The sequence below is a fragment of the Podarcis filfolensis genome (assembly GCF_964270895.1).
Source record: "Podarcis filfolensis genome assembly, chromosome: 11".
Lineage (NCBI taxonomy): Eukaryota > Metazoa > Chordata > Lepidosauria > Squamata > Lacertidae > Podarcis > Podarcis filfolensis.
Genome location: NC_139613.1, coordinates 22891568 through 22916830, shown reverse-complemented (window position 1 = coordinate 22916830; position 25263 = coordinate 22891568). Strand labels below are relative to the sequence as shown.

At 40.8% G+C, this 25263-nt stretch overlaps 1 protein-coding gene across 3 annotated transcripts; it reads right to left on the bottom strand.

The window, feature by feature from the left end:
• Window positions 1-1196: 1196 nt before the first annotated feature.
• On the bottom strand, window positions 1197-24432 carry GPBP1 (GC-rich promoter binding protein 1). 3 transcript variants are annotated; one of them, XM_083576203.1, is made up of 13 exons: window positions 23946-24432; window positions 21764-22779; window positions 18057-18126; window positions 13332-13452; window positions 8644-8767; window positions 7706-7929; window positions 6866-6932; window positions 5857-6041; window positions 5347-5484; window positions 4997-5146; window positions 4116-4303; window positions 3062-3164; window positions 1197-2077 (listed from the first exon to the last, which is right to left on the bottom strand). In XM_083576203.1, exons 4-13 carry the CDS (start codon window positions 13392-13394, stop codon window positions 1919-1921), a joined length of 1401 nt encoding a protein of 466 aa, XP_083432329.1. In that variant the 5' UTR covers window positions 13395-13452; window positions 18057-18126; window positions 21764-22779; window positions 23946-24432; the 3' UTR covers window positions 1197-1918. The 3 variants fall into 3 exon arrangements, with proteins under 3 accessions (XP_083432329.1, XP_083432330.1, XP_083432331.1); XM_083576204.1 differs by having other exon boundaries at window positions 23934-24119; XM_083576205.1 differs by lacking the exons at window positions 18057-18126; window positions 21764-22779; window positions 23946-24432 and adding an exon at window positions 17573-17799.
• Window positions 24433-25263: the final 831 nt, after the last annotated feature.

Here is a 25263-nt window from a genome sequence, read left to right as displayed (position 1 = left end):
AATCCTATCAAAACAAATGTAGTGGTAAGTGCGTCATACTGAATTAGAGGCACATGGTGACGTTCACTTGTAATATTTACAATATTTGCAGCCTGGCTCTTCCAAAGTGAATACAAACCAAATCATTTTCCAAAGATTATCCAGAGCAACACCTTTAAAGCACAATTGGTAAGATAGCATGGGGTGTAAGCATATCCATCTGAGAAATCCAAAGGAACACTTTAAGAAGCATCAGGTCTAGGTGTTTTGTCACCAATCCTGCTTTAAAACTAGTTAGTCAACACTGAACTTGAAAACCTTCATAGTTAAAAGCTAACTTTCAATGAAATGCTTGTCTTCATTTTTGTGAAAATGTTCATTTCCTGCCATGAGGCTTCAATAAAGGTGTTCAGGTCCAAACAGCCCTTGATTTTGTAAACTACCACCAAGCCATGTCTGTTTTAATAGCTAACTAAAACTCTGGATATTGTCCATTTTCTTAATGATACTACTTTTGAGGATTACTGCCATATTTAGAAGTGTATTTTAATATTCCAGTAACTCTTTCTGGTCATTCTAAAAGCAATTCTTGTATTTGCCCAGGTACCATCCATAGCATAATCACATCATTTTCTTTTGCAATGCTTGTAGCTCCAAGTATTTATAAGTCAGCTATAAGGTGCCAGACTAATCCTGTTTCAAGTTAAAATCTGAAATTGGGAAGGAAAAAATAACTAGATATTCTATCGTAGTAAGGCTGTAGGGGACTATGCACCTATCTTTGTTGGAAGCCACCCAGAGTGGCTGGGGAAAGCCAGTCAGATGGGTGGGGTATAAATAATAAATTATTATTATTATTATTATTATTATTATTATTATTATTATTATTATTTATTATCATCATCTGCATGGGATATGATTAGTGTGAATATGACCACAGCCAAATTTCATACAATTATTTAACCATGTGTACATTAAATAAGATTTCATATGCAAAACCTTAAGAAGAAAAACCCCTTCTTGTTGTGCAGAAACACAAACCAGAAGTTAGAATTAATTCTCAGAAGTGTGGAGGCAGAAACCCTGGATAATTAAAAGAACCACAAGGTATACACAAGTATCTTCAATGTTATCTTCCAATATATTAAGTGAAGACATTTTATTTTTGCATGTGTTAAGATGGATCCAGTCAGAGAAATAAGCTTTCTGCATCTGAATAATTTATCAAAATAATGTTTATTTTCCCCACAAAGAATCAGCACTCATTGTGGAGGATCCAGATTCCTGGGTCTTGCAGCATCCAAATAAAGCTTTTGATTTACACCAGTTCTGTGAAGTTTAGAATTGAAGCAAGTCTTTTCATAATTACTGTAGTACAAACTGCTAGAGAATTACTGGTATGTGGAACAATTACAACAGTTCAGGAAATGGATGTCTTAGTGCACTTATGTCATATTTTTTTTGTTTAGCAAACATGCTATATTGTCTATTGTCTGTGCACAAAGTGAAAACTGTAGATTCCCACTGTAGAAGAAATCCGTCTCAGTAAGCAACACACTGTGTCAAGCTGCCCTTTTCTCCCTTAGACCTGCAGTCTCAAGACAAAAACTTTGCCAAACATTACATAATCTTTTTATTATTATTAAATGAGAAAATCTCATTCTCTTACATTGTCACATTGCTCGTCAGAGAAATGCTGCAGTGATGAAGAAAGTCAATGTTGGGGCAAAGTCCTCATTTCTACAACATTCATTTACAGAAATTATAGTCATGTTCAACACAGCTCATCAACACAACATTCTTAGGTTCCTTCACGAGGAGTCCAAAAGATCCTTCCTCTAAGGGGGCATGTCACTATGTAAAATTATAGTTCTCCCCTCTTTTGAACGATTCATTCTCAAACTGCACAAGATGCAAGGCAGACATCCTCTAGCAATCTTCACACATCGTCATCATCTGATGTGTCACTGCTGCTTGTCTCCGTGTCTTCATTCTCAATTGTTGGTTTGAAAGTGCTGTTTTTCCAGGGACTGAATTTGAAGTCACAGATGAGGCCATTTTTTAGAATACCATTTTTCCTAAGGCCATTTTTTTGTAACTGAAATTTAAAGCACAAATCAATTTAGCTATCTGAAAATGGCAGATTGAAAAGCATTTATTTTTGTACAAGGTGTTAAGCATGTGTATTTCACGTGTGGCAACAAAAATTAACTTCGCAAGATTCAACAATGGCATTAGTACTATGTTTTGTAGATGCTTGCATTTCCAGGTTGTTGTTTTTTTAGTAACAAACATGAAAATAAACATGTAATTAGATTCCTGCCATTAGATCTCAAGTCAAAGTGTGAGGTTAAAGAGAGCCATGAACATAGATGTAAATCCCAATTACAATTCCATTTCCCATAAAATGAGTATGGTTTACATATTGTCTGCATATATACAGTAAGTTGTCTCTACTGCCACATCCCTGAGTCTATAAAGCTGAACTGGATAAAGAGGGGAGGCTACTTTAATATGAATACACAAAACTTTCTGCAGCTATTAGTAAGCTGACCCCCATTTCAAACCCAATTCAAATAGTTCAAACATCCCTTCAAATAGGGGTCTATGGTCTTATAGGAATTACCTAGTTTCTAGATAGCCATCTTCCCCTCCTGTATCTCTGAACCAGTAGATTTACAAAATATTTCCTCAGACTAAATATTGGAAATTCCCCCTGCAATATTCAAGGCTCAAATCCAAGGGAAGGAACAGGAAAAGTTTAAATAAGAAGTCAACCAACAGTAAGAAACATCTTGCCCTTGTAATTTAAAACACTCACCAATGTGTATCTAACAAACAGGCTCTTATAGGAAAACAAGATTCCCATTGCCACCATAAATAGTTGTGCCGGCAGCACAAAATATGGAGGCTTATATGAGCTATCGGTTCTCTCAGGCATTAAGAAGGTACTACAGTTGATCATTTTAACACTGAAATGCTTCAATATGGAATGTAAGAAAGATGTCCATCTCCTATCCCACTCAATAGAATATTTCACTTGAAACATAACAAGTTATGTAGGGCTAGCTTTCGCTCTCACCTGTTCACTAATGACCTGAAATTCCCTCATTTCATCCTCAGTTAGCGGAGCACAGGTCTCATCGTTTTCACTGTCTTCCTGCCAACCCATCTCCTTTAACAATCTTTACAAAAAAAATAAAAATGTGGACATTTATAAAAAGATCAGCAACTTTCATTCTCCAGACCCAACCTAATTGCTCTGAAGGGTGCAATTTAATTCATCTTCTGGCCAGCTCTCACAACCTTGCATTCTTAAGACTTTTTGAAGAAAGTGGTTGAAAAAGCAAAAGGTTTGCTTCACTTCCCTGCCCATTTTTTCTTCATGCCTCTCTTCTTCCCATTCAAGAAAGAACAGTACAGAAAGAACATCAATACATCAGAAAACCCAGTGCACGACAGGGGGTCTACACATGGATGCTTATCTAATGTATTTCTAACCCATTCTTTAGGATACAACAGAGGCAAATGTTCAACTTAAAACAATATAAATAAAACAACACTTCCAAGGACCATACAGCTGAATGACAATAACTATTTATGTGCAGTATGTGAAATACTGAATCAAAACTATCAAGTTAATTCCTATTGTTAGCCAGCTTAACCTTGTATACAAGGGGTGGGGAACCTTCAGTCCTCAAGTCAAATTTGGCCAGGCAAGGGGCTAAATTTTGCCCATGATACTATTTTCCCCAAACCAGAGACACCTGCCCTACACCTGTCATTATGTGACATCAGGTGTGGGGCAGGTGGAAGTATGGCTTAATCAGCTGCGCTGTTGTTCCCCTGAGAAACTTGATAGCATAGCTGATCCTTGCAGAAAACCAAGATGAAGTCACTGCCCATCAGCTGAGTTCAAGCCTACTGGATCAACTGCATGACTGAGTTCCACTGGGAATTGATGTCAGTCGACTGACAGGTTGTCCCACCTACCTGTCAAAAGTTGGCCCATGGACAGACAAGGTTCTGCTCCACCAGGTCAAAACATTTCCCTGCCGCTGCTGTATACCTATCCTTCCAGCAAGCAGTATTTTTCAACAGGTTAAAACCATGTCAATAATTGGAAAAATACATACCGATGCTCTGCTTCAAGTGAGCTTGAAAGGACATCGGTCTGCGGAAATGTTGAAGACCGAATGATCTGCTGAGACATCATTATAGCATTTCTATTTTCTTGAGGAATTTCATTTTCAAAGTTTCGGTTTATGTCCCTCTCTTCGTGACCATTGTTGCTGTTATGTAAATTAAATTCATCATCATCATCCTGTTAAAGAAGTCACATATTTGAGTAAATTCCAAAAAGATTTGTCCACGATTTGCATGAATATAAAAAGATGCAACAAGCCTACATATTGCATCCCACTGGAAGTTAAGCCCATAGAAGAGCACTGCTAGTGCTTGTCCAGCATTCCATTTTCCACAAAAGCCAATAGATGTCTCTGAGAAACCCACAAGCAAGACAAGAGTGCAATGGAACTCTGCTGCTGCTGCTCCCACCGAAGCAAGTGTCTTTCAGGGGCATACTGCCTCCAATTCTGGGGAGAGCATATAGACATCGTGACTAACGAGACTGTTATCTCTGAATTGTGAAGCACAAAGTACCTTTGTTTACTTTTGGGGTGTGATACAGGACTGACTAAAACAGCTGAATTTTAAGCTACATAGGATAGAGGCAGTAAGTTCTGATGACCAACATATGCTAAGCTCACTATGGAAGATATTCCTTTAAGTAGATTCCAAATAGAAGACAATCCTTATCTACATTTTACGTCACTCTTTATGATCAACATGGCATCACAAGTCTTAAAGACGCTGGCAATCCCACCTGCCATGGAACCCATTGACTATACACAATTTTGGCTTTATGCACTATCCTCAGAACGCAGCCCCCATGTAAGCTGAAAGTCTGTAGTAAAAAATGAAACACACGTGACCCTCTGTACAAAATTTGTAGTACCTTCTCTTGCCCATCATGCTCCTCTTCCACTCGATCCCGTTTCAGTGTCTTCAAGAATTCACTCTTCTTATCAGTGCGCATTCGAGTCAATTTGGTTAAGCGAGGCTGGCCAAGTTTATCAACTGGAGATGAGGAATTTGATCGATTACACTATGGTGGAAAAACACACAATACTGAGATGAAGAAAAACTTCATGGCAATGCTTCATTTTGTTCAGCTGCCAGTATTTCTGTTTTATTTATGTATAGTTTCAAGTTTCCATTTAATTCTCAAAAATCACAAGTTCATGAAACATAGCTTCTCAAAACTAGAAATACCCCAAATAAAAAAAGTAACCAATTTTTCTGTACCTCTTTCACTGAATTTTGTGATCCAACAGCCTTAGCAGTAGATTTGAAAGCACTAAAGTTTCCAATACCATATGGAGAATCATGAGGAAATGGAGGGCCAAGTTTGTTGTCTTTTGTTTGGCTTTTCCACTGTGTTGTCTAAATAAATCAAAATGATGAATAATTTTTGACCATGTTAATAAACTAAATTCTTTACATTATTTAATGTTTATGACAAGAACCTGAACATGTTTATATAGCACCATCAGTCTACATGACAATATATGGAAAAAAAATTTAATTGAAGAGAGGGGTTGGCGCCTTCCTTGAGAAGCTTAGAATCTAAATTTTGAAAAAGAGAAGGCAATGAGAAACAGAGAGAGGTAACAAGAGATAAAGGAGTAAACAGGGTTGCATTTATTTTGGTTTAATATGTGTCTTACATGTAATGTTTTAACACAGAAAATGAAAAACATTACAAAACAATCTGCAATCCCCTCCTCCAAGACACATTACTTATACGCATCTTACCTTTGCAGGTGGAATGACAGGCTTAGGAACTAAACCTTTATAGACACTTGTACCAGTTCCATTCTTGACTGACTGTGAATGAATATTTCCTGCTACAGGGAATCCAGATATCTGTAAATCTTTCGTACTGCCTTTTTTTATAACCAGCATGCGTGGAGATCTAGATTTTGGGTTCAGAGGATATTCTGCAAAGAAACAAAAGTTTCATCTTATATTGCTTTGATATTTTTTAATTCAGGAGGAAAACACTGAAGAGGCTCAGGTGATACGGTTCTCCTTGTACTCTGTAGATCATCATAGCAAAACAAGTGTTCATGTTTATAACCAGGTATCATGGAACTGAAAGAAGCCGTCTGACCTAAGAAGAGACAGTATTTAAAACAGTCCAACAGCTTTAGGAACAGAACATCATCTTGACCCCACCAAAAAAGACTGCCAGCAGGACATGAAACAAAACAAAATGATTTTAAAAAGAGGGAGGCATCAGCATACTTGAAGGAACCCCAAATTCTCTGTGAAGTACAAAAAAAATTAAATACAAAACCTAAGGTGAGAAAAAACCCAAAACATGGCCCAATAATAACCAAGCATGCTTAGTAGCCATGTGATGCTGCATGATAGTTGGAAAATAAAAACAGAATGGAGCATGGAATGGACTATCCTGGGAGGAGGGCACAGCTGGCTGACACCTAATTCTTGTTAGGTGGCATGCATATTGAATCAGAAATTTTCTCTATCAATGCACAGCCATCATGGTTTCAGGAACACTAACACGTGATGGCTATCTTTAGTGCAAGAATGTGAATATGAACACATTATAACTCCTTATGAGCAGCACAGCCACATTATTCTGATAGTTCTCAATGCTCAATAAATGCATCACAAAAATCAAACAGCATCACAAAGTATAGCCGACTTAAAGTGCAATAATAAATATCATTTCAAAGGCACTTTCTAACAAAATGACACTCAAAAGGCTTTACTGTAATTTAAAGCCCAGTGCTCTTACCCCAAACACCAGCAGCTAATGATTTATTCTGGTTTGGTTCTCTCTCATATTCAGGATTCAGGGATGGCTGAAAAGAAGGGGGGAAACAAAATACAGTTTGATTTAAGAGCTGCTGGAAAATATCCAATATTTAAAATTTAACGTGCCAGATCATAAATATTACAATTTAGAGAGATGACTCAGATCTGGCAAATGATGTTTACCAATGAGGGTGCTGAATCTTATTTCAGCATCACTCAATGAAACCTACATCTAACAAAATGAAATCTACATAAAACCACCAATAGAGGTCACCCAAGGTTTTGGGGTTCAAAGTCATCACTATGCAATATCCAATTTCTATCTTTACTTTCCATCTCACTCCAGGGAGGCTGTAAAGCAGGGTTTGGGAACAGAATCCCACTGGCAGACCAGATCTTGATGTCACCTACACCACACAGGCCATTTTCAGACCAGATCTTGATGTCACCTACACCACACAGGCCATTTTCACAGGCTGGCAAGGCCACTCACCTGTTAATCATCTGGAACCACCCTGAAATCATAACTCAAGCCAGTCTGAAAATTAAGATCCCTGCTGAAAGTAGGGCTCAGCACTGACTGCAAGCCCCTGCTTTCACCAGATTGGCTGTACTAAGAAGTTCCCAAATGGGAACTCCCTACTGTAGCTGATCCCAGTGGGGGCTTGCTCTCAGCACCTATCAGCACTGACACCAAATTCCCATTGTCAAGTAAAGGTCAGGAGTGCACTTCTACCAATGGAGGTCTTGATTAAAGCTCAATGAAAGCACATAAATGATTCACTTCTGCACGTGAATGAGTTCATTATGATTAACTTACAAAATCTTCGGCTTCAAATTGTTTGGGTTCTTCCTTGTCTTCCTTTTTCAGAGTCTCACTTTCCGGTGCATTTTTTTCATGCAACCCTTGGCTTTTTCCAGACTGAAAGCTACTGGCGCGAGCACGTGAACCTCCGCTATGATATCCCACTCTGTGGTGTGTGTTTTCAGTGCCATTTCTACCTTGTGAACGCCAGCCATTTCTCTCTTTTCTTCCCAAATGCCCTTGAATTTTAAAATGGCAAAGTTACAAGCAGTTTCCAAAAAAATTACTTTGCAAGGGGGGAAATGTAGCGTGCTAAAAATAACTGAAGTTTAGTGGAACTGTAAATTAGGAACTGAAATAATTGAAATGACTGATGAAATAAAAAATTAGAATAAGATCCCATGGTTAGTCGCTCAGCAAATCTAAGAGGAGTAGCGTCAAGAAAAGACAAAAGTATGTTGTGTAATAAGTGAGCGGCAGCAGAAGTATTAATTTCAAAAGAATAAACAGAAGCTATCATCCATAAAAGAATGGAAATAGGCAGTCCAGCATAGGATTTCAATGTATACATTTTTAAAAAACTTTTAGAGAAGGGACAGTGAACATGCAAAAAAACTCAGCAAAACTTTGAAAAAGTTTGTTCTTTCTTGGTGTAGTAATATGCAATATACAAATTGGGGTGGTAATTTTATAAAATACATCCAAGTGTCACTCACCCTCCTATAGCTATACTACAGAGGATAAAGCACAATCTATGACTCTTCGTCCAAAGAGCAGTTCTGTAGTTGTGCTGCATGGAGTTTTCAGTTTATCCAATACAGTCACCCATATCAATTTCAGCTTACGCAGTGAACTGTTCAGAGGATTTATGAACTAGGAGCGACTCAACACTTAAAAAACAGTAAAAATAAAATAGGGTTACACTGTATCTGGAGGATTAAACACATACAAACCTCCATTTGAACGACCACTACTAGGATCAAATCCATCAGAAGAATTGTGTCGCCTACGGTTAACTTCATAACGATTCTCTGTCCATGAAAAGCTGTCGGAATGCTTCTCAAAATTCAGTGATGACTAAAAGTAAACACAAATATTAGGTGAGGTCTACAACAGCAACACTAAATAAATCATCTTCAGCTACTTTGTTGGCATGCAAGAGTGCAAAGGTTTGCTGTTTAAACACTTTTCAGTTTTTCTAAATCTGAATCCACTAAAATATTATTATTTTTTATTGAATTTATATACCACCCTATACCCAGGGGTCTCAGGGCGGCTTTAAGAATAAAATCAAAATATAAAACCACAAAATACATAACCAAAATAAAAACAACAACCCAATAACCCCCCCCCCAAAAGCCACATTTTAAAAGAGCAAGAGTAAAGGGGGGATAAAGTCATAAACTTCCAGAGCAACTGACAAGCAGCACTCTGCCATTTTACCTGCGTTCCGTGGCTGCCAGGTATAACTGTCATGAATTATATTTGTCTGTATTTACATATATTTATTTATCACTGCTTTTCTTCAAAAAGCCTCTAAGGCAGTATACAGATAAAGAAACTTCATTAAAATGCATTGTAAGTATATACATGTATTTAAATAAAAATAAGCAGCAAAAAAACCTAGTAAGCACAACAACAAACCAGAAAAATGAACCTGCTCTACAGTAAAAACATCTCACAAAGCACAATTTTAAACCAACTATTAGAATACAGTATCTGTAAGATGAGCAGCAGACTGGTTTCCTAGATGAGTAAGTTTGAAAGCCAAGGCTCCACTATCAAAAAGGTCCTACCATATAGCCTCACCTACACAATGGTGATGAGTACAGGGTCTCTAACTTATTACCTCATCTGGCGCTCCCTCCGCACTCTGTGTTGCTTTCGCTGAAGCCTGGAGAGTGAGAGGGGTCGGTGGGCACCGACCCCTCTCGCTCTCCAGGCTTCAGGGATAGCCGCCTGAAGCCTTCGGAGCACAGCGCAAGTTCCCGCTGCGCTCCGCAGGCTTCGGGTTCCTTTTGCTGAAGCCGGGAGAGCAAGACTCTCCTGGCTTCAGCAGAGAGGGAGAGCTGCGCAGCGCCCCTTCAGCCAAGCAGGAGGAGAAATGGAAGGGGCTCCGTTTCTCCTGCCGCTTCGCTGAAGGGGCGCTGAGCAGAGAGGGGGAATTTTTTTCTTGTTCTCCCCCTCTAAAACAAGGTGCATCCTATAGAGCGAAAAATACGGTATACAGTGGTACCTTGGTTTACAAATTAATCCATTCCAGAAGTCCATTCTTAAACCAAAGCGTTCTTAAACCACGGTGTGCTTTCCCATAGCAGTGGGGGACTCAATTTACAAATGGGACACACTCAACAGGAAGTGAAACATGTTCTTATTCCAAGTCACAAACCAAAACACCTACTTCCGGTTTTGCAGCATTCTTAATTCAAGTTGTTCATAAACTAAGCTGTTCTTAAACCAAGGTACCACCGTACTGGCCAGCTAAGACTGCCAACTATTTGTAACCTCCTGGATTTTCATCCTCGTGACCACCTATTCTTTGAGGTATGTCCTATACAGGCGTACCTTGGAAGCTGAATGGAAGCCGTTCCGGAAATCCAACTTCCAAAATGTTTTACTTCCAATGCGCGGCTTCCTGCAGCCAACTGGAAGCTGCGGAAGCCCTGTCGGACATTCAGCTTCCATGTTGGCAAACCAGAACACCCACTTCCGGGTTTGCGGCGTTCAGGACCCAAAATGTTCAACTGCTAAGTCAACCAAGGTACGACTGTTCAAGTCACTGAAAGATCTGCTACCTTGTGTAACTATTTCCATACAAGTTTCAAGAAATCTTGCACCTAAGTGCAAACATGCAGTCTGCAATTTCAGCACATGGTGGAGCTAGTGTTCCATCAAGCATGCTGATATTGCAAAGTGAGTTGTTAAAAGTTTGGTTGATTTATGACCTTTCAAGCTATTATTGATCTTTACACTATTGCAAGGTAGAAAACAAGTTGAGACCAAAGAACAGGGGCAGAGAAGTATTACATCTTGCAAACAGAATCTAGGTGGCATTTTCACTTTAAAGGTTTACACAGCAAGATCTTTTCTGGGTTTTGTTGGGGGGTTGTTTCTTTACACACCACACGTATTTCAAAGTGATAAGTTGCCACCAGAAAGTCATTTTTAGCTTAAACTACTCTACACATTATTGGCATCACAATGTATTTCCAGTTTGCTTCTCCCATTCCCTCATGAGGTTTTAAATGAATGTTAAGATAAGGTCAATGAGAAACAAATGAGCACTACAAAACATATTTACATTGACCGGTCACTTTAGTGACACAGCCCCCACCCCCGATTTGCGTGTGGGTTGCATTCCAGGTTATTGGGTGCAATGGCCACTTCCAGGTTGCCACAATGTGTCTGTGTGTGGTTGCGCATCAATTGGACACACAAAAATCGTTCGTTGCCTGTACTATAATAATGCAGCTGATGTTGCTTTGCAGTCACACCAAATACCAAGAACTCATGTCCAGAACAAGTCAGAGTGATTAAAAACAATAATTACATTCAAAGCCACTCACACATCAAACTTCACTTCCTCTCCTTCCTCTTACAGGCCCCTCAAATTTGCTCCAGAGGGTCCTGAACCCTTAAGCCAACTTGAGGGTGCAGATAGACAGCTGCAGGAGGGAGGAGAGGAAGATAGAAATCCCATTGCATGAGTGGAGCTCCACTTGTACGAAGTTGGATTCTGTCCAATGTGATAAACACCAGATTTAAAATATACATTTACTTTTCAAATAAGTCCCACATTTCAGTAAATGTGCATAGGTTCAGGCTCCAATAAATGTCAAGAAATGAAGGCTAGGCAAAATTATTTCTCTACAAGTCATCCATGCTGCTTGATTTGAAGAGGTTGATTATTCATAGTTAGAGAATTTAATCATTTTCAATCGCATGTAAGTTGCAAGCATAAAGCAGGACAAGAACTTAATGAGCTTTGTCTCTAAATGGATGTCAGTTCCACTGCAAAGTCCACATTAACACAACGTATGACTTGTTCTTTTAAACCATGGTGATCTTTTGGGGGCATCTGACTAGTCAAATACCGAATTTTCCATGTATAACACGCCCCCGTGTATAACACGACTCCTATTTTTTGGGACTCCAAATAAAGAAATCTCCCATATGCGCTATCCATGTATAAGATGACCCCCCCATTTTAAACTTGAAAAAATATGGGGGAAATATAATCTTATACATGGAACAATACGGTAATTATCAAGTATTTTTCCAGCAAAACACTATGGGTAGGATCCAGAGACAATTGAGTAGAACTCTGTTCACACATCAGTTCTTCTGGCTCTTCCCTAGATCCAAATGCTGTGACTGAAGATTAATGGACCCCTGGAACAGAGTGGAGTGGGACAAAGGAGTCAGGAAAGGGAAACTGGACAAATCAGGCAGATCTACTTTGTTCAAGGTGAAGCACTTTTCCACTTGTACAAAAAAAAATCTCTGGATCCAAGCTGATGAGATAAACAGGGTTGACACTTATGCCAACTACACACACACCACAAAACCCCAAATTACACAGCTGTTACTGTGAAACAATGATATAAAAAAGAGCAATAAATTATTGGGCAGATCTGAGCATTACATGAATGGACTTCTGCTAACAGAATGGGGCTTTGCCTTCCCAAAATCTGCTCCAGAGTTCCCCAACCCTCTAGAGCAGGTTTTGAGGATGTGTGGAGAGCTGCAGGGGCGAAAGCGAGGAAGGTAAAGTTCATTGAACTTGCACATGGACATGGTTAAAAAACTTTTTAAACCAGTCCTTCCTCCAGAGAACTGACGGTGGCAAACATGCAAAAGCTGAAAACTATTCATAAAAATAAGCACCACAATGCAATTTGGGGAGGCAAAGTGGTAAGCTCTACAGAGTGGGATTCCTACTGCTGTAAAATAATGGCCAATTTACAATGTTTTACCTGTTTAAAACATAATTCTATTAACATGCTTGTATCATAATAATGTTTCATTTAAACTAGGCTATTTTTACAAAGAGGGGCATACACCAATAGGATTTTAAACAAAAAACCCCAGAAAAATCTGGAAGAAGATGGGGTCAGCACCAGCTGACCACTTTTCTTGCCTGTTTGCTTGCTTACTTATTTTAAATGAATTTTACAGTCAAAAGGAGGTGAGCCAGGCATGCACTTTTGGTGATTATTCCCAAGTTAATTGTAGTGTTTACTATTAGGGCAGCAGAGACAAATTACATTTGATTGCTGCAGTCAACCGCCCTGAGACCTACGGGCATAGGGCAGTATACAAATTTAATAAATAGTAATAACTATCATGGTGGCATGATCTGTTTAAATTGCGAAATTTAGGCTCCCTTTTGGAAAACAGTTTTTCTTTGAGATTTTTGTTCTAATATCTCTTGAATATAAAAACCAATGAAAAGCATGGGGGGGGTTGGGGGGGGATGGACGAGAAAAGGGTTGGAGTCATTACATCATGAAGTCCAGGATCTAACAGTAGCTGCACTACTGAGTCTAGTATACTAATCAATGGTTTACACAACCTCTGCTAATTTCAAAAGTGAAAGATAAGTTGATGCTGATACTCGTAATGAACTGTAAGAACAGACCTTTGATGATGATGGTGGAGTAGGGAAATTAAGCCAGGCTGGAGCAAAGTCATGCTGCGCCATTTAGGTCCAGTCTCTCCAAATCAGTGAAAACAAGGCTTCAACACCTCATGGCAAATACCTATCAGAGAAGGGAAATGTAGGATATATATTTTTAATCACATATCATGCAGTAAGACTAATATCCCCAAAGAAACTTAACAAGTGAAAAGAACCACAATAACATTCAAGAATCACAGCTAACACAAACACAAATTTAAAAAGCTATTCACCATGTGTACTTGGAAAAGCACTGAAATAAACTGGGAGTCAGTGAAGATTTTAACACCAGCAATCTTAATGTCTTAGACTGCAATTCTAACCACACTTACCTGTGAAAGTCCCACTGAATTCAGCAGGACTTGCCTGTAAGGAGACAAAGTTAGGATTCCTCTGTAAGTTCCGTAAGAAGCCACTGCTTCTGTGTGCCTTCCTCCTTGCTTTTCACCTCCTGGTGCTGTTGTTGCTACCACAAATTCAGAAGCAAGAGGAAACAATTCCTCCTGCCACTCTTTATAGCAATCCATGGCAGCAGCACCAGATTTCAACATCAGCCACAGACGAGGAAAGTGGCCAGTAGCAGCACCAGCTGGCCTGTGGATCTGGATCCTGGGCCCTGAGACTGACAGATGAAGGAGCTAGCAGAGCTGGAAGACCACTGCAGGCTGTTCTGGGAATCCCTCTATGAGCTACCTATCCATCACCTCCCAATACACTGAATTTTGGATTGCCACTTATCTATAGTCAAGCAAACTGCAGTGTGAGATTATTACATTTTTATTATATGGGCAGATATATTTTGAGCTTAGCCTGTCTGCTAGGTTAAAGGCAGAAAGACTGAAGAGAGGCATGCTCTCTACCACAAAAGGCATGTCACAAGTCAGTTTTGCAGCAACTCAGTGAAGAATATTCCCTTCTATCATACGAAAATGAGGATTTTCGAATGACAGTACCAATTCCTACCACAGAGTAAGTGCTTGGTATCTAGCATTTAAGTTTTCTGAATCTTCAGATACTGTGTGTATTCAGACTTCCATTTTTATGTGACCCTCAATACTGAACAAAGTTGCTCAGCCCTTTTACAGGCTACAATGATCTTAACTGCTGAGCAACAGTATGTGACAGTTCCTTTTCAGTTCAGTTCATATTCAGTTGCAGAATATCTGATAGCCATCTTTATCTTCAGCACTTCATTAATTATGGATTTCATGTATAATATGGAAGTTTTACAAGGAGTTTCTCTAACCAACTGACAAAAAGTAAGATCTGCACTCATTTTCACTATGCCACTATCTCACACCTGGCAATGCCAAGGCCAAGCTCATGTAGTAGTTTTAATACAAGCATATGCTAAAATCCACCCCAGTAAACAGTCATTTGACAACCAGGTTGCTTCCCACCCTTCATATTCTTAAGGGCAGTCACTGCATCCAGTCCCTTCTGCAAGCTTTCCATTCACAGAAAATCAAGTCTGGATCTAACCTAGTATAAACAAAAACAGTTTTAAATTGTTTGTGTGTGTTTTTGTTGCTTTTGTTTCTAGTTTGAAATAAAACAGTCCTCATCATTAGAAACTGTAAACTCTAGGGAGAGTGAGCATATCAGGTTACAATCAAAGTTGACAACCCAATAAAATGTCGCCTAAGTTTAATTTTATTCCACATCAATCCATACAATCACGGGTGCAGTTATTTAAACTGCATCTCACAGCTCTAGAGTTGAAGGTCACCACTTTCCGGAAAGTACTACAGCTCAGTCATGTCATCATACCAGCTACACTACACAATTCAAAAGCAAGAGTGGATGGGGTTTTCTATTAAGTATCTATCTAATGGCATGGAGATGTTGTCAGTGGAGCGTGGGAGCCCTAACATCTTGTAAGCAGCAAGCTATATTTGATGTGTTTCCAAGTCTATGTTGAAAAGCACTTAAAAGTTGTTAATGACTTGCATGAGTTAATTTCTATAACTATTAACTGAATTTGCAGAGCGGTTTACAAAAATATAAAAAACTATTTATAATCAGAAGAATAAGGTGAGCCCATATTACATGTGTGTGTGTGAGAGAGAGAGGGGGGGGGAGGGAGAGGCAGAGAGAGAAATTTCAGGATATGGAGTACCCAGGTACTTATCACCCTGAATTGATTACTTTCAACAGTTATGTTACTAAGAATTAAGAAGAAATGCATCACCATCAAGTCTTAGGGGTTGCATAAGAAAGGAAATGCAGTTCAAAGAAATAGCAGAGAACACTAGAGCAATGGAGAGCCTGGCTTATGACCATACCATGTACACTTAATTTGCTCCAGGGCTAGAACAAGGTGAAACAGCCCTGAAAAGATATCCAAAGTAGAAAAAGAATCACGATTATTCAACTCTTCAGCCTTGTGCACCTCATTTGCACCACATGGCGTGATAGGATCATGGAAACGTGCAGGACAACGGAGCTAAGCCAAGGTTGGCACCAGTATTTTGTTTGTGGACACCTCACAGGCTACAGACTTGTTGTGCATCAGCTGTCATTTGCAGTGTCTTCATCATGAATAGCAGCAGGACTCACTTATAAGCATACCATGCATATACACAAGACTTGGCCAAATTGTGCAGTTTCAAAACTGTATTTTTTTTGTCAGTAAGAAACAAGAATGCACTTATAATAAAAATCATAGCTCCTTGGGTGTGCTAAATTTAGTTGTAGTAGGAGTTTCACATTTCCCAAGAATAAAGTAATTAATCGTAATTATCGATCCACAACTACACCATCCTAGAATGAACAACAGTCATCTCATCACTGTACTGCATACGAAGATCCTTACAATGCCTAACATTTCTAAAATACCATTTGCAATGTTAGGAGCCGCATATACTGTGATGTGCTAGATGACCAATTTATCATGTATGCACTCAATTCGGGCCAAAGAGAGAACCTGCAGGAATTAACTACAAACCCCAATGGATAACATGCTATGATTTTGGAACACCAAAAACCCGAAAGTAAATGCCTCAGTTTTTGAACACGCCTCAGAATTCGAACAGGAAATGCAGCTTCCATTTTGAGTTTTCCATTTTGAGGCTTCCGCTTTCAGTTTTTGTTTTTTTGAACATTTTGGAACTTGAACAGACTTCCGGAACTGATTACATTTGAACACCGAGGTACCACTGTATAGGGCCAATCTCACCTTTCTTAAGTGGAAATTCCACAACTGGAATGCTTTGTGCCATGCTTCCACCAACTTTTATTCTTTAGGTGGTGGTACATAAAACAAAGTCTCAGAAGACTATATTCTACAAGTGGGTTCACAAAGGAGGAGGTGGCCTTTCAAACCCTGGCCTCAAGTCATTTACTGTTTTATAGGTCAACATTAAAGGTAAAGGTAAAGGTACCCCTGCCCGTACGGGCCAGTCTTGACAGACTCTAGGGTTGTGCGCTCATCTCACTCTAAAGGCCGGGAGCCAGCGCTGTCCGCAGACACTTCCGGGTCACGTGGCCAGCGTGACAAGCTGCATCTGGCGAGCCAGCGCAGCACACGGAACGCCATTTACCTTTCCGCTGGTAAGGGGTCCCTATTTATCTACTTGCACCCGGGGGTGCTTTCGAACTGCTAGGTTGGCAGGCGCTGGGACCGAATGACGGGAGCGCACCCCGCCGCGGGGATTCGAACCGCCGACCATGCAATCGGCAAGTCCTAGGCGCTGAGGTTTTACCCACAGCGCGACCCGCGTCTGAATTGGGCCCAGAAACAAATTGGAAACTATATAACTAAAGCAACACTGCCTACAAAATACACACCAGAAAACAATTGTTTTTACATACACGGGGATTCTAATACTGTAAAAGCAACCACATGAACTCACTGAACGCAATGGGGCTTACTTCCAGGGAAGCTGGCACAATAACTCAGGCTAAGACAGATAACTTGCATGGAACTGTTTCTACACAATACAAAAGTTTCAGTTGCATAATCAGAAACTATAATTCTATGACTTCTATCAGGATTTGTCATCACTGTAAGATGCGGCACACATTCTGAGGCACACTTTTTAATGCTTCTGTGGAAGGAAAATTACAGAATATCCTGTTCGGGACCAAGATACAATCTATGTAGCTGGTTCTACTTCAAGCTGCAATTAAAATTAAAGACCTACATAGTAAGAAACTGCATACATTATATACATACTGTACTATATAATTCAAATTCTTACTTTTGATGCCTGAATTAAATCTGAAATTCTTGCTAATCATTTTAGCATGCACAGGTATGAAGATTTCCTTCACTTCTGTACAAAAATTGTACAAAAACTCTATTGATGTCAACATTTTAGACCTCTAGCCAAAGATCCACAGAATCGTCAGGGGATTTCTGCAAGCACTTTTAGGAAAGATGGGAAATGTCTGCACTGAGATCTCAACCAAGTATGCTGTACAAGGAAAGGGGAGATTCACTGTCATATCGACAGACACAAAGAAAAAGCTAACTAAATAGAATTTTCAAAGATAAGTAGTCCAAGTCAAAATATCAACAGAGATCAGAAGAATTGTTTATTCACTGAAGAATCTTCACTCCCAGGCTTCACTTCAATCTCTGATTTAAGGTTTTAAATTGTCAAATTTGGGGGGGGAGATTAACATATGTAAATATGCTGGAGTTTAAGGTGATTTGAATAGTGCCAAATATCAGTCACTTACTTTGTAACTAGGTTGTTTTGTCCATCTTATATATTTTTTGAGGCAGCACTGGATTCTGTTGAAAAGAAACCTGCAGGAAATTTAAAATGTTATAATTAAAGACAACTGTATTCTCATTGCCCTAATGAAGCTATCCAAGTTTTACTTCTAATAAAGTACAGAGCAAGATAAATTTAGAAGTAGTTAATCTACTCTGTTGACTCAAGTATTCTGCTGGAGAAGAAATTAAAACGGAGGATCTAAACAGCCAACTAAAACAGAACATTCTGTAGCCAAGCTAAAGCTTAAGAGACCAATCCTATTTGGTATAGAGAAACCTTTTGCCCATCCTATCATGTATAGAGTGATACCAAGCCCTTGGTCCAGTGCAGACCAGCCACCACCATTACTGCATAAGCACTAAGGCACCCAACATCATCAAAAGGGGTTTCACATCTTTAGCACAGCCATACTGCATAAATGCACTAGCAAAAATGTATTTTAAATCCCAAGCCAGTGGGATTGCTGTGGACCCTAGCAGGTGTTTGAAGTATTTTGAAATATATATTTTAGCATGCCTGAACAATTTCATAAATTGCAGTGTGCTCTTGAATGCCTTTGCTTTCTACACCCCTCAACAATTATTGGGGAAGTTGTCTTATACCATTTCAGTATTCTAGCATCTTCATTAAAAAAAAAAAAAACAACTAACAGTGTCTGAGCCTGTGTCTACTCATAAGCAAGTTCTACTGAATTCCATAGTACTTAGTTCCAGTAAGAGGGGCTAGATTACTGCCTTAACATAGCAGGGTTCCAATTTATCCCAATTGAAATGAGCAAGAAAATGAAACTATCAAATGTGTGTTTAGTAACAAGCCACTGCAAAGTACAGTACAGTCACACCTCAAGCACATTTAACTTGTGTTGATTTCAACCATACACCACATAAGTGCAAGTGAAATCCAAGCAAGAAAAGAGATTAAAAGTTATTTTCACGCAGGGTTCACTTGGGTTACCCAGCAAAAAGAGTTTTCAAGCACTCCAGCTTGCTTGCTAAGCAAGGCCTGCTGATGTGCCAGCTCCAGGAGTACTAGGAATTCTTTCTCTCTCTCCTCCACCCTCCCCATCTGCTATCCATTTGGGTTTGGGTATACGTGGAACCACTGGAACCAAACCTCTGCATAAGATGCAACCCTACTGTACTGCAAAGGCTCATTTGACCCTGGGGTAAATATTCTTCAACATGGTGGCTCTCAGACACTGGAGTATAACTGCTACGTCTAAGACTACATGGCTAATTATCTGGAATAATAGGAGGGCACTATTTAGGCTAACCCTGCTCAAGGGGGTGAATTCTTCTTCAAGCTGGGCTTTATCTTAGCATAAAGAACAATTTAACTATACAACTAGATAAAGAACTATGCAACTTTACTATAAGCCCAGTATTTCAGCTAGGTATTTTTTTGTTTCTATTTTATTTTCTCTTCTGTTATGAGTCAAGTAGTTCTCCTGAGCATATTAAGTTTCTGTTTTACTTTCTCTTCTGTTTTCTCCACTCTAACTTCCAAAGAGGATTGCTTCTAAATCATGAGTTGTATCCTTTCCATTGTCACTTGCCACTGGCTTGTCAACAAAATTAACAAATGCTCAGCTATACATCACCAGACACCAGCAGTTGCTTGGCATAAACAACTCTCTGTATGTGCTTTTTCTGGAGATGAAATATAACAATGAATAATCAAAAATCAAAAATATTAAGTTGATGTTGGCCCAGTTTGAACGTTAGCAGTAAATCATGGTCTAAAACAAACCACATCTCACCACAAACAAGTAGTGTGCTAGCACACATGGATCAAGTGTGCCTGCCCCTCTCTTCTTGTGCGTATCATAAGGAAGCAAACCAAGCTTAGCATTTCCAAAACAAGCTAGAAGCTAGAAGCAAAGAACAAACCTTGGCTTCTTGAGTTAAATGAACCACAAGTGCTGTAGTTTATGGCTTACTATTAACCAGGCCAACATGGGGGCCAATGCCATCTTTGGAAAGTGGCACCAAAATCATTTCAGAATCATATACAGTGGAACCTCGGTTGTCTAACGTAATCCGTTCCGGAAGACCGTTCGACTTCCAAAACGTTCGACAACCAAGGCACAATTGCCAGTTGGCAAAATCCATTGAAAAAGTGGGGAAACGTGCCTCAGAAGCCATTCGACTTCCAAGGCATGTTCAAAAACGAAAGCATTCCGAATCGTTTGACTTCCGAAGCATTCGACAAGCAAGGTTCCACTGTATATATTGGCAGCTAGGGCTTTAAAAATGCTTTCTGTAAAATATCAAAACAAATTGTGTACAAGGTTAATGGGCATTTAGAGGCAAAAGGAGCAAAGCATCACACATCTGCACGGGGGACAGGATATGTCAGTATGTAAAAAAAATTATTGATATCAGGTGAAGATCTGAGTAGGGTCAGGGTTCTATTTTAATAATCTAAAATTGTTCCAAGTGGCTATGGACTATCATATTATTGTTAATATTAACTATAATATCTATCATATTATTGTTAATTTCTATACCGCCCTTCATCCAAGGATCAAAGGGCAGTTTACAACATATAAATGTATACCATAATAACATACATAACATAGTATGTACATTCATAGATACTATAGTAACAAATAAAAACAATAATCCCACTCGAACACACAGTTTAAAAGGCCATAGACAGGGTAGTTAAATACAGTGGTACCTCGCAAGACGAATGCCTCGTAAGACAAAAAACTCGCAAGACGAAAGAGTTTTTCGTTTTTTGAGTTGCTTCGCAAGACGAATTTCCCTATGGGCTTGCTTCGCAAGATGACAACGTCTTGCAAGTTTGTTTCCTTTTTCTTAAAACCGTTAATACCCAGGGTGCATTGCTTGAAGAGGTGCAGTTCCATGCTTCGCAAGACGAAAAATTCGCAAGACGAAAAAACTCGCAGAACGAATTAATTTCGTCTTGCGAGGCACCACTGTAAAGGCCTGTCTAATTAAACAAAGGCCTGGGAGAAAGGGAATGCTTTTGCCTGGTGCCTAAGATGAGGGCACCAGGCAGGTCTCCCTGGGAAGAGCATTCCACGTTCACAGAAGTGTTTCTATACCAACACTACTATATCTACTACATACACATAAGAGACTAAACAGAATGAGAATTCTATCTAGACAGCTCACAATCAATTTTATATTTAGTGGCCAGACGCAATCCTCTTGTGCCAAGCTTTAATACAGCTATCTTGGATTAAGCTAACCAGTTTTCTGGTTCAGACCTTACATGAAACTAAGATATTAGTACTAAAATCAGGTGGGGGGTGTAGAGGAGAAAGACAAATAAGGCTTAATCCTGGTCCAAAACTATCATCACAGCACTATCAAGATGCCTGGCACTGACCTAATGATCACTTCTGCACATGGTTCAAATCCTAAATAGGATGCAAGTCCATTTAAGTTCAATCAGATTCATTTTCAAGTAGTCATGAATCAGCTGAAACTTCAAATTTAAGTAGTAAGTATAAGCTTCCTTAGAATCCAAGCAAGTTCTGATATAGTTAAAATAGATTTTCATGTGTTAACATGCCTCTCAAACTTTTGATAAAGAAAAATATTAACACAAGCAAAACAAAAAATGAACATCTTCAACAGTTTACCTCACTTACAATTAATATTTGTAACAATTGTAGTTTCAGGCAATACTTACAAAATCCAAGAGAACTGCACAGATTGGCATTAACTCTCCGTGATTTGCGTTTTCCAGTTTGCTTCCCTTGCAGTAATGATCCGAGTTCCTTAAAGATACTACATCCGTAGCTATGCAATACAAGGGCTGATTATTGGAAATCAGCTACCCATTCTTCACATTTAAGGACTCCAAAAAGTTATTTTCAAAAAAGTCAGACAAGTCTGGTTTTAACAGCCTGTCTTATCTTCTGACACTTCTTCACTTTCCTATTCCGCGTATATCTTACTATCATAAACATCAGTTCCAAAAGAAATAAATACACCTTTTATGACATAAAGAATAGAACTGAGAAGTCAAAGTCTGCATTCAAAATGAAGTTCATTTCTAAGAGTCGATTCAGACATCCACACACAGCAGCTATCTGGATATTCCCATATTGCTTCTTCAGAACACTACCAAAAAACCCCACTAAAAAATGAAAAATAAAGCTCTTTGTCTCTTCATTTAGGAAACAGACATCATTGTAAAAAGTAATTCCAAATTGCCTAAAAAATGAAAGCAATATTTGCCATAAATTCTACATCAATATTAGAAAAATTGGGAGCTACATTTAATATAATCTTCTAGACTTAGTTGACAAATCAAGTCAATCTCTGTTTTGACTGAAATGTTTGAACTAGAAAGCAAAAACAGTTCTTGAAAGTAGCATGCAGAACTTAAGAAGTTTATACAATTATCCATTCCATATGGGGAAAAATTAGTCCAAGATGATATCCTGAATTTAAGGGGAAGCAGAAGAAGAATCTCAAAAGTTCATAAACCGGGTTCTGCAGGCTTCAGAAGTGTTTGAAGTGGAAAAGCAACTGAACAGGTTATAATCCCAATTCCCTTTTTAGTCAACGTTTTCCCTTTCAATCGAAGCAGACTCTGCAGGTCAGCATCCAGCTACCTTTTTTTCACAAGCTGAGGCAACAGGTTGCAAAATATCCAAGCTCATGTTCAGAATCCAGATCACCTAGAAGTGGGGTAGGAGGCTGGGAAAAAGAGACAAGACATACTGCAATTAATGTTCCTTTCTCGAGACATCTAGGAAATCTGCAACATTATGAATCTGCTCTCTTGAGAATAATGAACACCATGTACTTGTGAACAAGGAAGCCTTAAAATAAGGACATGCAACGAAATCCACGCGGATTGCGCTGGAAGCATATGCTGGAGTCAGCAGCGAAAAGGGGAGGGGAGGAGGTCCTACTCCAGGGTGAAACGGCGGTTGGCGTAAGAGTACTATCATGGGAGGCAGGCGCGAAGAAAACCGGAAGAATTAAAAACTCCCACCAAGCACGTTCCTTGGCCCAATTTCGTACCAAAAAAGAAAAAAAAGAAAGAATAAAGATAAAAGCTACAACGAACCAACCGAACAAAAGGAAGATCGGTGAAACGGGAGGACTTGCAGCTGCAACCCCTAGGCATAGTCAGTCGGGAGAAGTCCCCACTCCGCGCCGCTGGGCTTACTTCCGAGTAAACACACGATAGGACCCCCCCCCCCCAGGTAGCAATCTCGGATCCGGGACCCGAGCAAAGTAGGAGGGGCGCGAGGAGGAAAGGCGTCCGCGGCTCTCCGAGCGTCTAACCTACGGGAGTGCGCACGCGTTTCCTGCCCAGGTTTCGCTCTCCCTCCTCCTCCTCCTCCCGTCCCATTTCATGGCCAGGTAAAGTCGGGGACGAGTCCTCCCGCTGGAGGTTGTCATATTTACACCCTCGCTCGCTCGCAATCCGCCCGCAGGGGGTTCGAAGCTGCTGCCTCCAACTGCCGCCCCTCGACCAAGCCGGGGCCCAACAGAGCTGGTGTCCCGTTTATCCCCCCGCTCCGCTTGGAAGAGGAAGGGAGACGGAGAAAGGACGGAGAGGCCACATGCCCAGGGCTCGATGCAGGCCGGGGGGCGGGGGGAAGAGACCGAACTACGGGAGCCGCGCTCCGGCCGAGGATCCTTCGCAGCCGCGGAGCCTGAGAGCCCCGCTTCTCCTGCCTCTTCACCCCCGGGGACGGGCCCGCTCGCCTGCCTTGCTCCGGAACCCCGCGCTCCGCACACGCAAACATTGTTTCCTCCGCCACCTCTTCCCTCAGACCGACCGACCGACCGGCGAGGGGGTGGCATGGAGGAAGGAGGAGGCGGCGGCGCCGGCGTACCGCGGCTCTAACCTTCCAGCCAAGTCCCGGCCAAGCACAGCAGCTCCTGCGGGGTCCCGGATTTGAAAGCTCCTTTTTGCCGCCGCTTCTCCCCCGCCGCGCGCACAACTCCTCGCTCCAGTCAGTCAGTCAGCCCCAAAATGGCGCCGCTCCGAGCCGCAGCAGCGATGCCCTGCGCCCAAGCCTCGCGAGAGTTCGCCGCCAACAGCCGCCACGAGCAGCTAGACGAGGCTGGGCTGGTGTTGGGGGCGGGAGGGAGCGCGCGAGCGCCCGACGTTCTACGACACTGTGTACATGTGCGAGGGAGGGAGGGAGAGGGAGAGGATTCTGGCTTGTGCGAAGCGGAGAACTCCAACGACAAGACACATACGACAGAACGCGCGCGGAGGTTTTAAGGGCCCCCCGAAAGGAGAGGTTTCGTGGAACCCCCCGCTTCACGCCTCGCGCTCCGAAACGCCACCTTTCTCCTCCCAACACCTTCGCTTGCACGGCGCTGCTTCGGCTGAAGGCGCACCAGCCCGCGAGCAGCGCCCCCCTCGCGTGACGTCACTCGGAACAATCCCGAACGTTCGGAGAGCGGCGAAAGGGGGAATCCCCTCAGCGAGCGCGCTGCTTTTTCAAGTTGGAGGGAGGAGGGAATCCCCGGCTGCCGGCTTCTGCAGCGCGGCGAGCGAGAGGAAGCCAGCGCGGCTAAAGTGGCTGTCGTTTCCCACCCTCCGCGACAGCAGCTGTATATTGCATGAGATAAAACGCGCCCGTCCCCGCCCCCCGCCGTTTTATTTGGAGATTTATTTATTTTTGCCATAACTGGTGTTTTTGTTTCGTTTTTTTTAAAAAAAATCTGTTTAATCTGCTGCCTCCTAGTTTATTAGACTGCATGTTGCATTTCGGTGGATTTGTTTTTGTAAGCCGCCTTGAAATATTATTTGTATTTTTTAAAAAGAAAATAGACTGATGGCGTGCTTCGCCCGCCTCCCTTCCCACAGCTTTCATTGTCTGGCTCTGACAGAAGGAGCGTAGTGACTCATTATTCTGCGTCATGCTATGCTGAAAACATTTGTTTGTTTTTAAAACACCATACCCTGCCATTGATTAAATAGCAATAAGGCAGCTTTATTACAAAACACTGAAACAGATTGGCCATCGTTTTAAAAACAAAAACAAACTGCAGAACAGCAAATCCAATCCTACAAAGACAGCAATTCAGGGTTACCCACCCATAGGTGCACCAAAGTGCACGTGGGTCACATGGATTCACTTTTTCCATATGTGCTTTTGTGCACATTTATCCATGCATGAGCACTTTCAATTCAATCCCAGTGTTTCCCAT

What these genes read in the sequence shown, in the direction of transcription:
- GPBP1 (XM_083576203.1), bottom strand. Translation starts at nt 13,394, where the DNA reads ATGGCGCAGCATGACTTTGCTCCAGCCTGGCTTAATTTCCCTACTCCA. An exon ending in AATTTGAAGCCGAAGATTTT is followed by an intron (nt 6,933 to 7,705) that starts GTAAGTTAATCA and finishes CCTTCTTTTCAG; the next exon opens with CCATCCCTGAATCCTGAATA. An exon ending in CTGTCATTCCACCTGCAAAG is followed by an intron (nt 5,485 to 5,856) that starts GTAAGATGCGTA and finishes TGATTTATTTAG; the next exon opens with ACAACACAGTGGAAAAGCCA.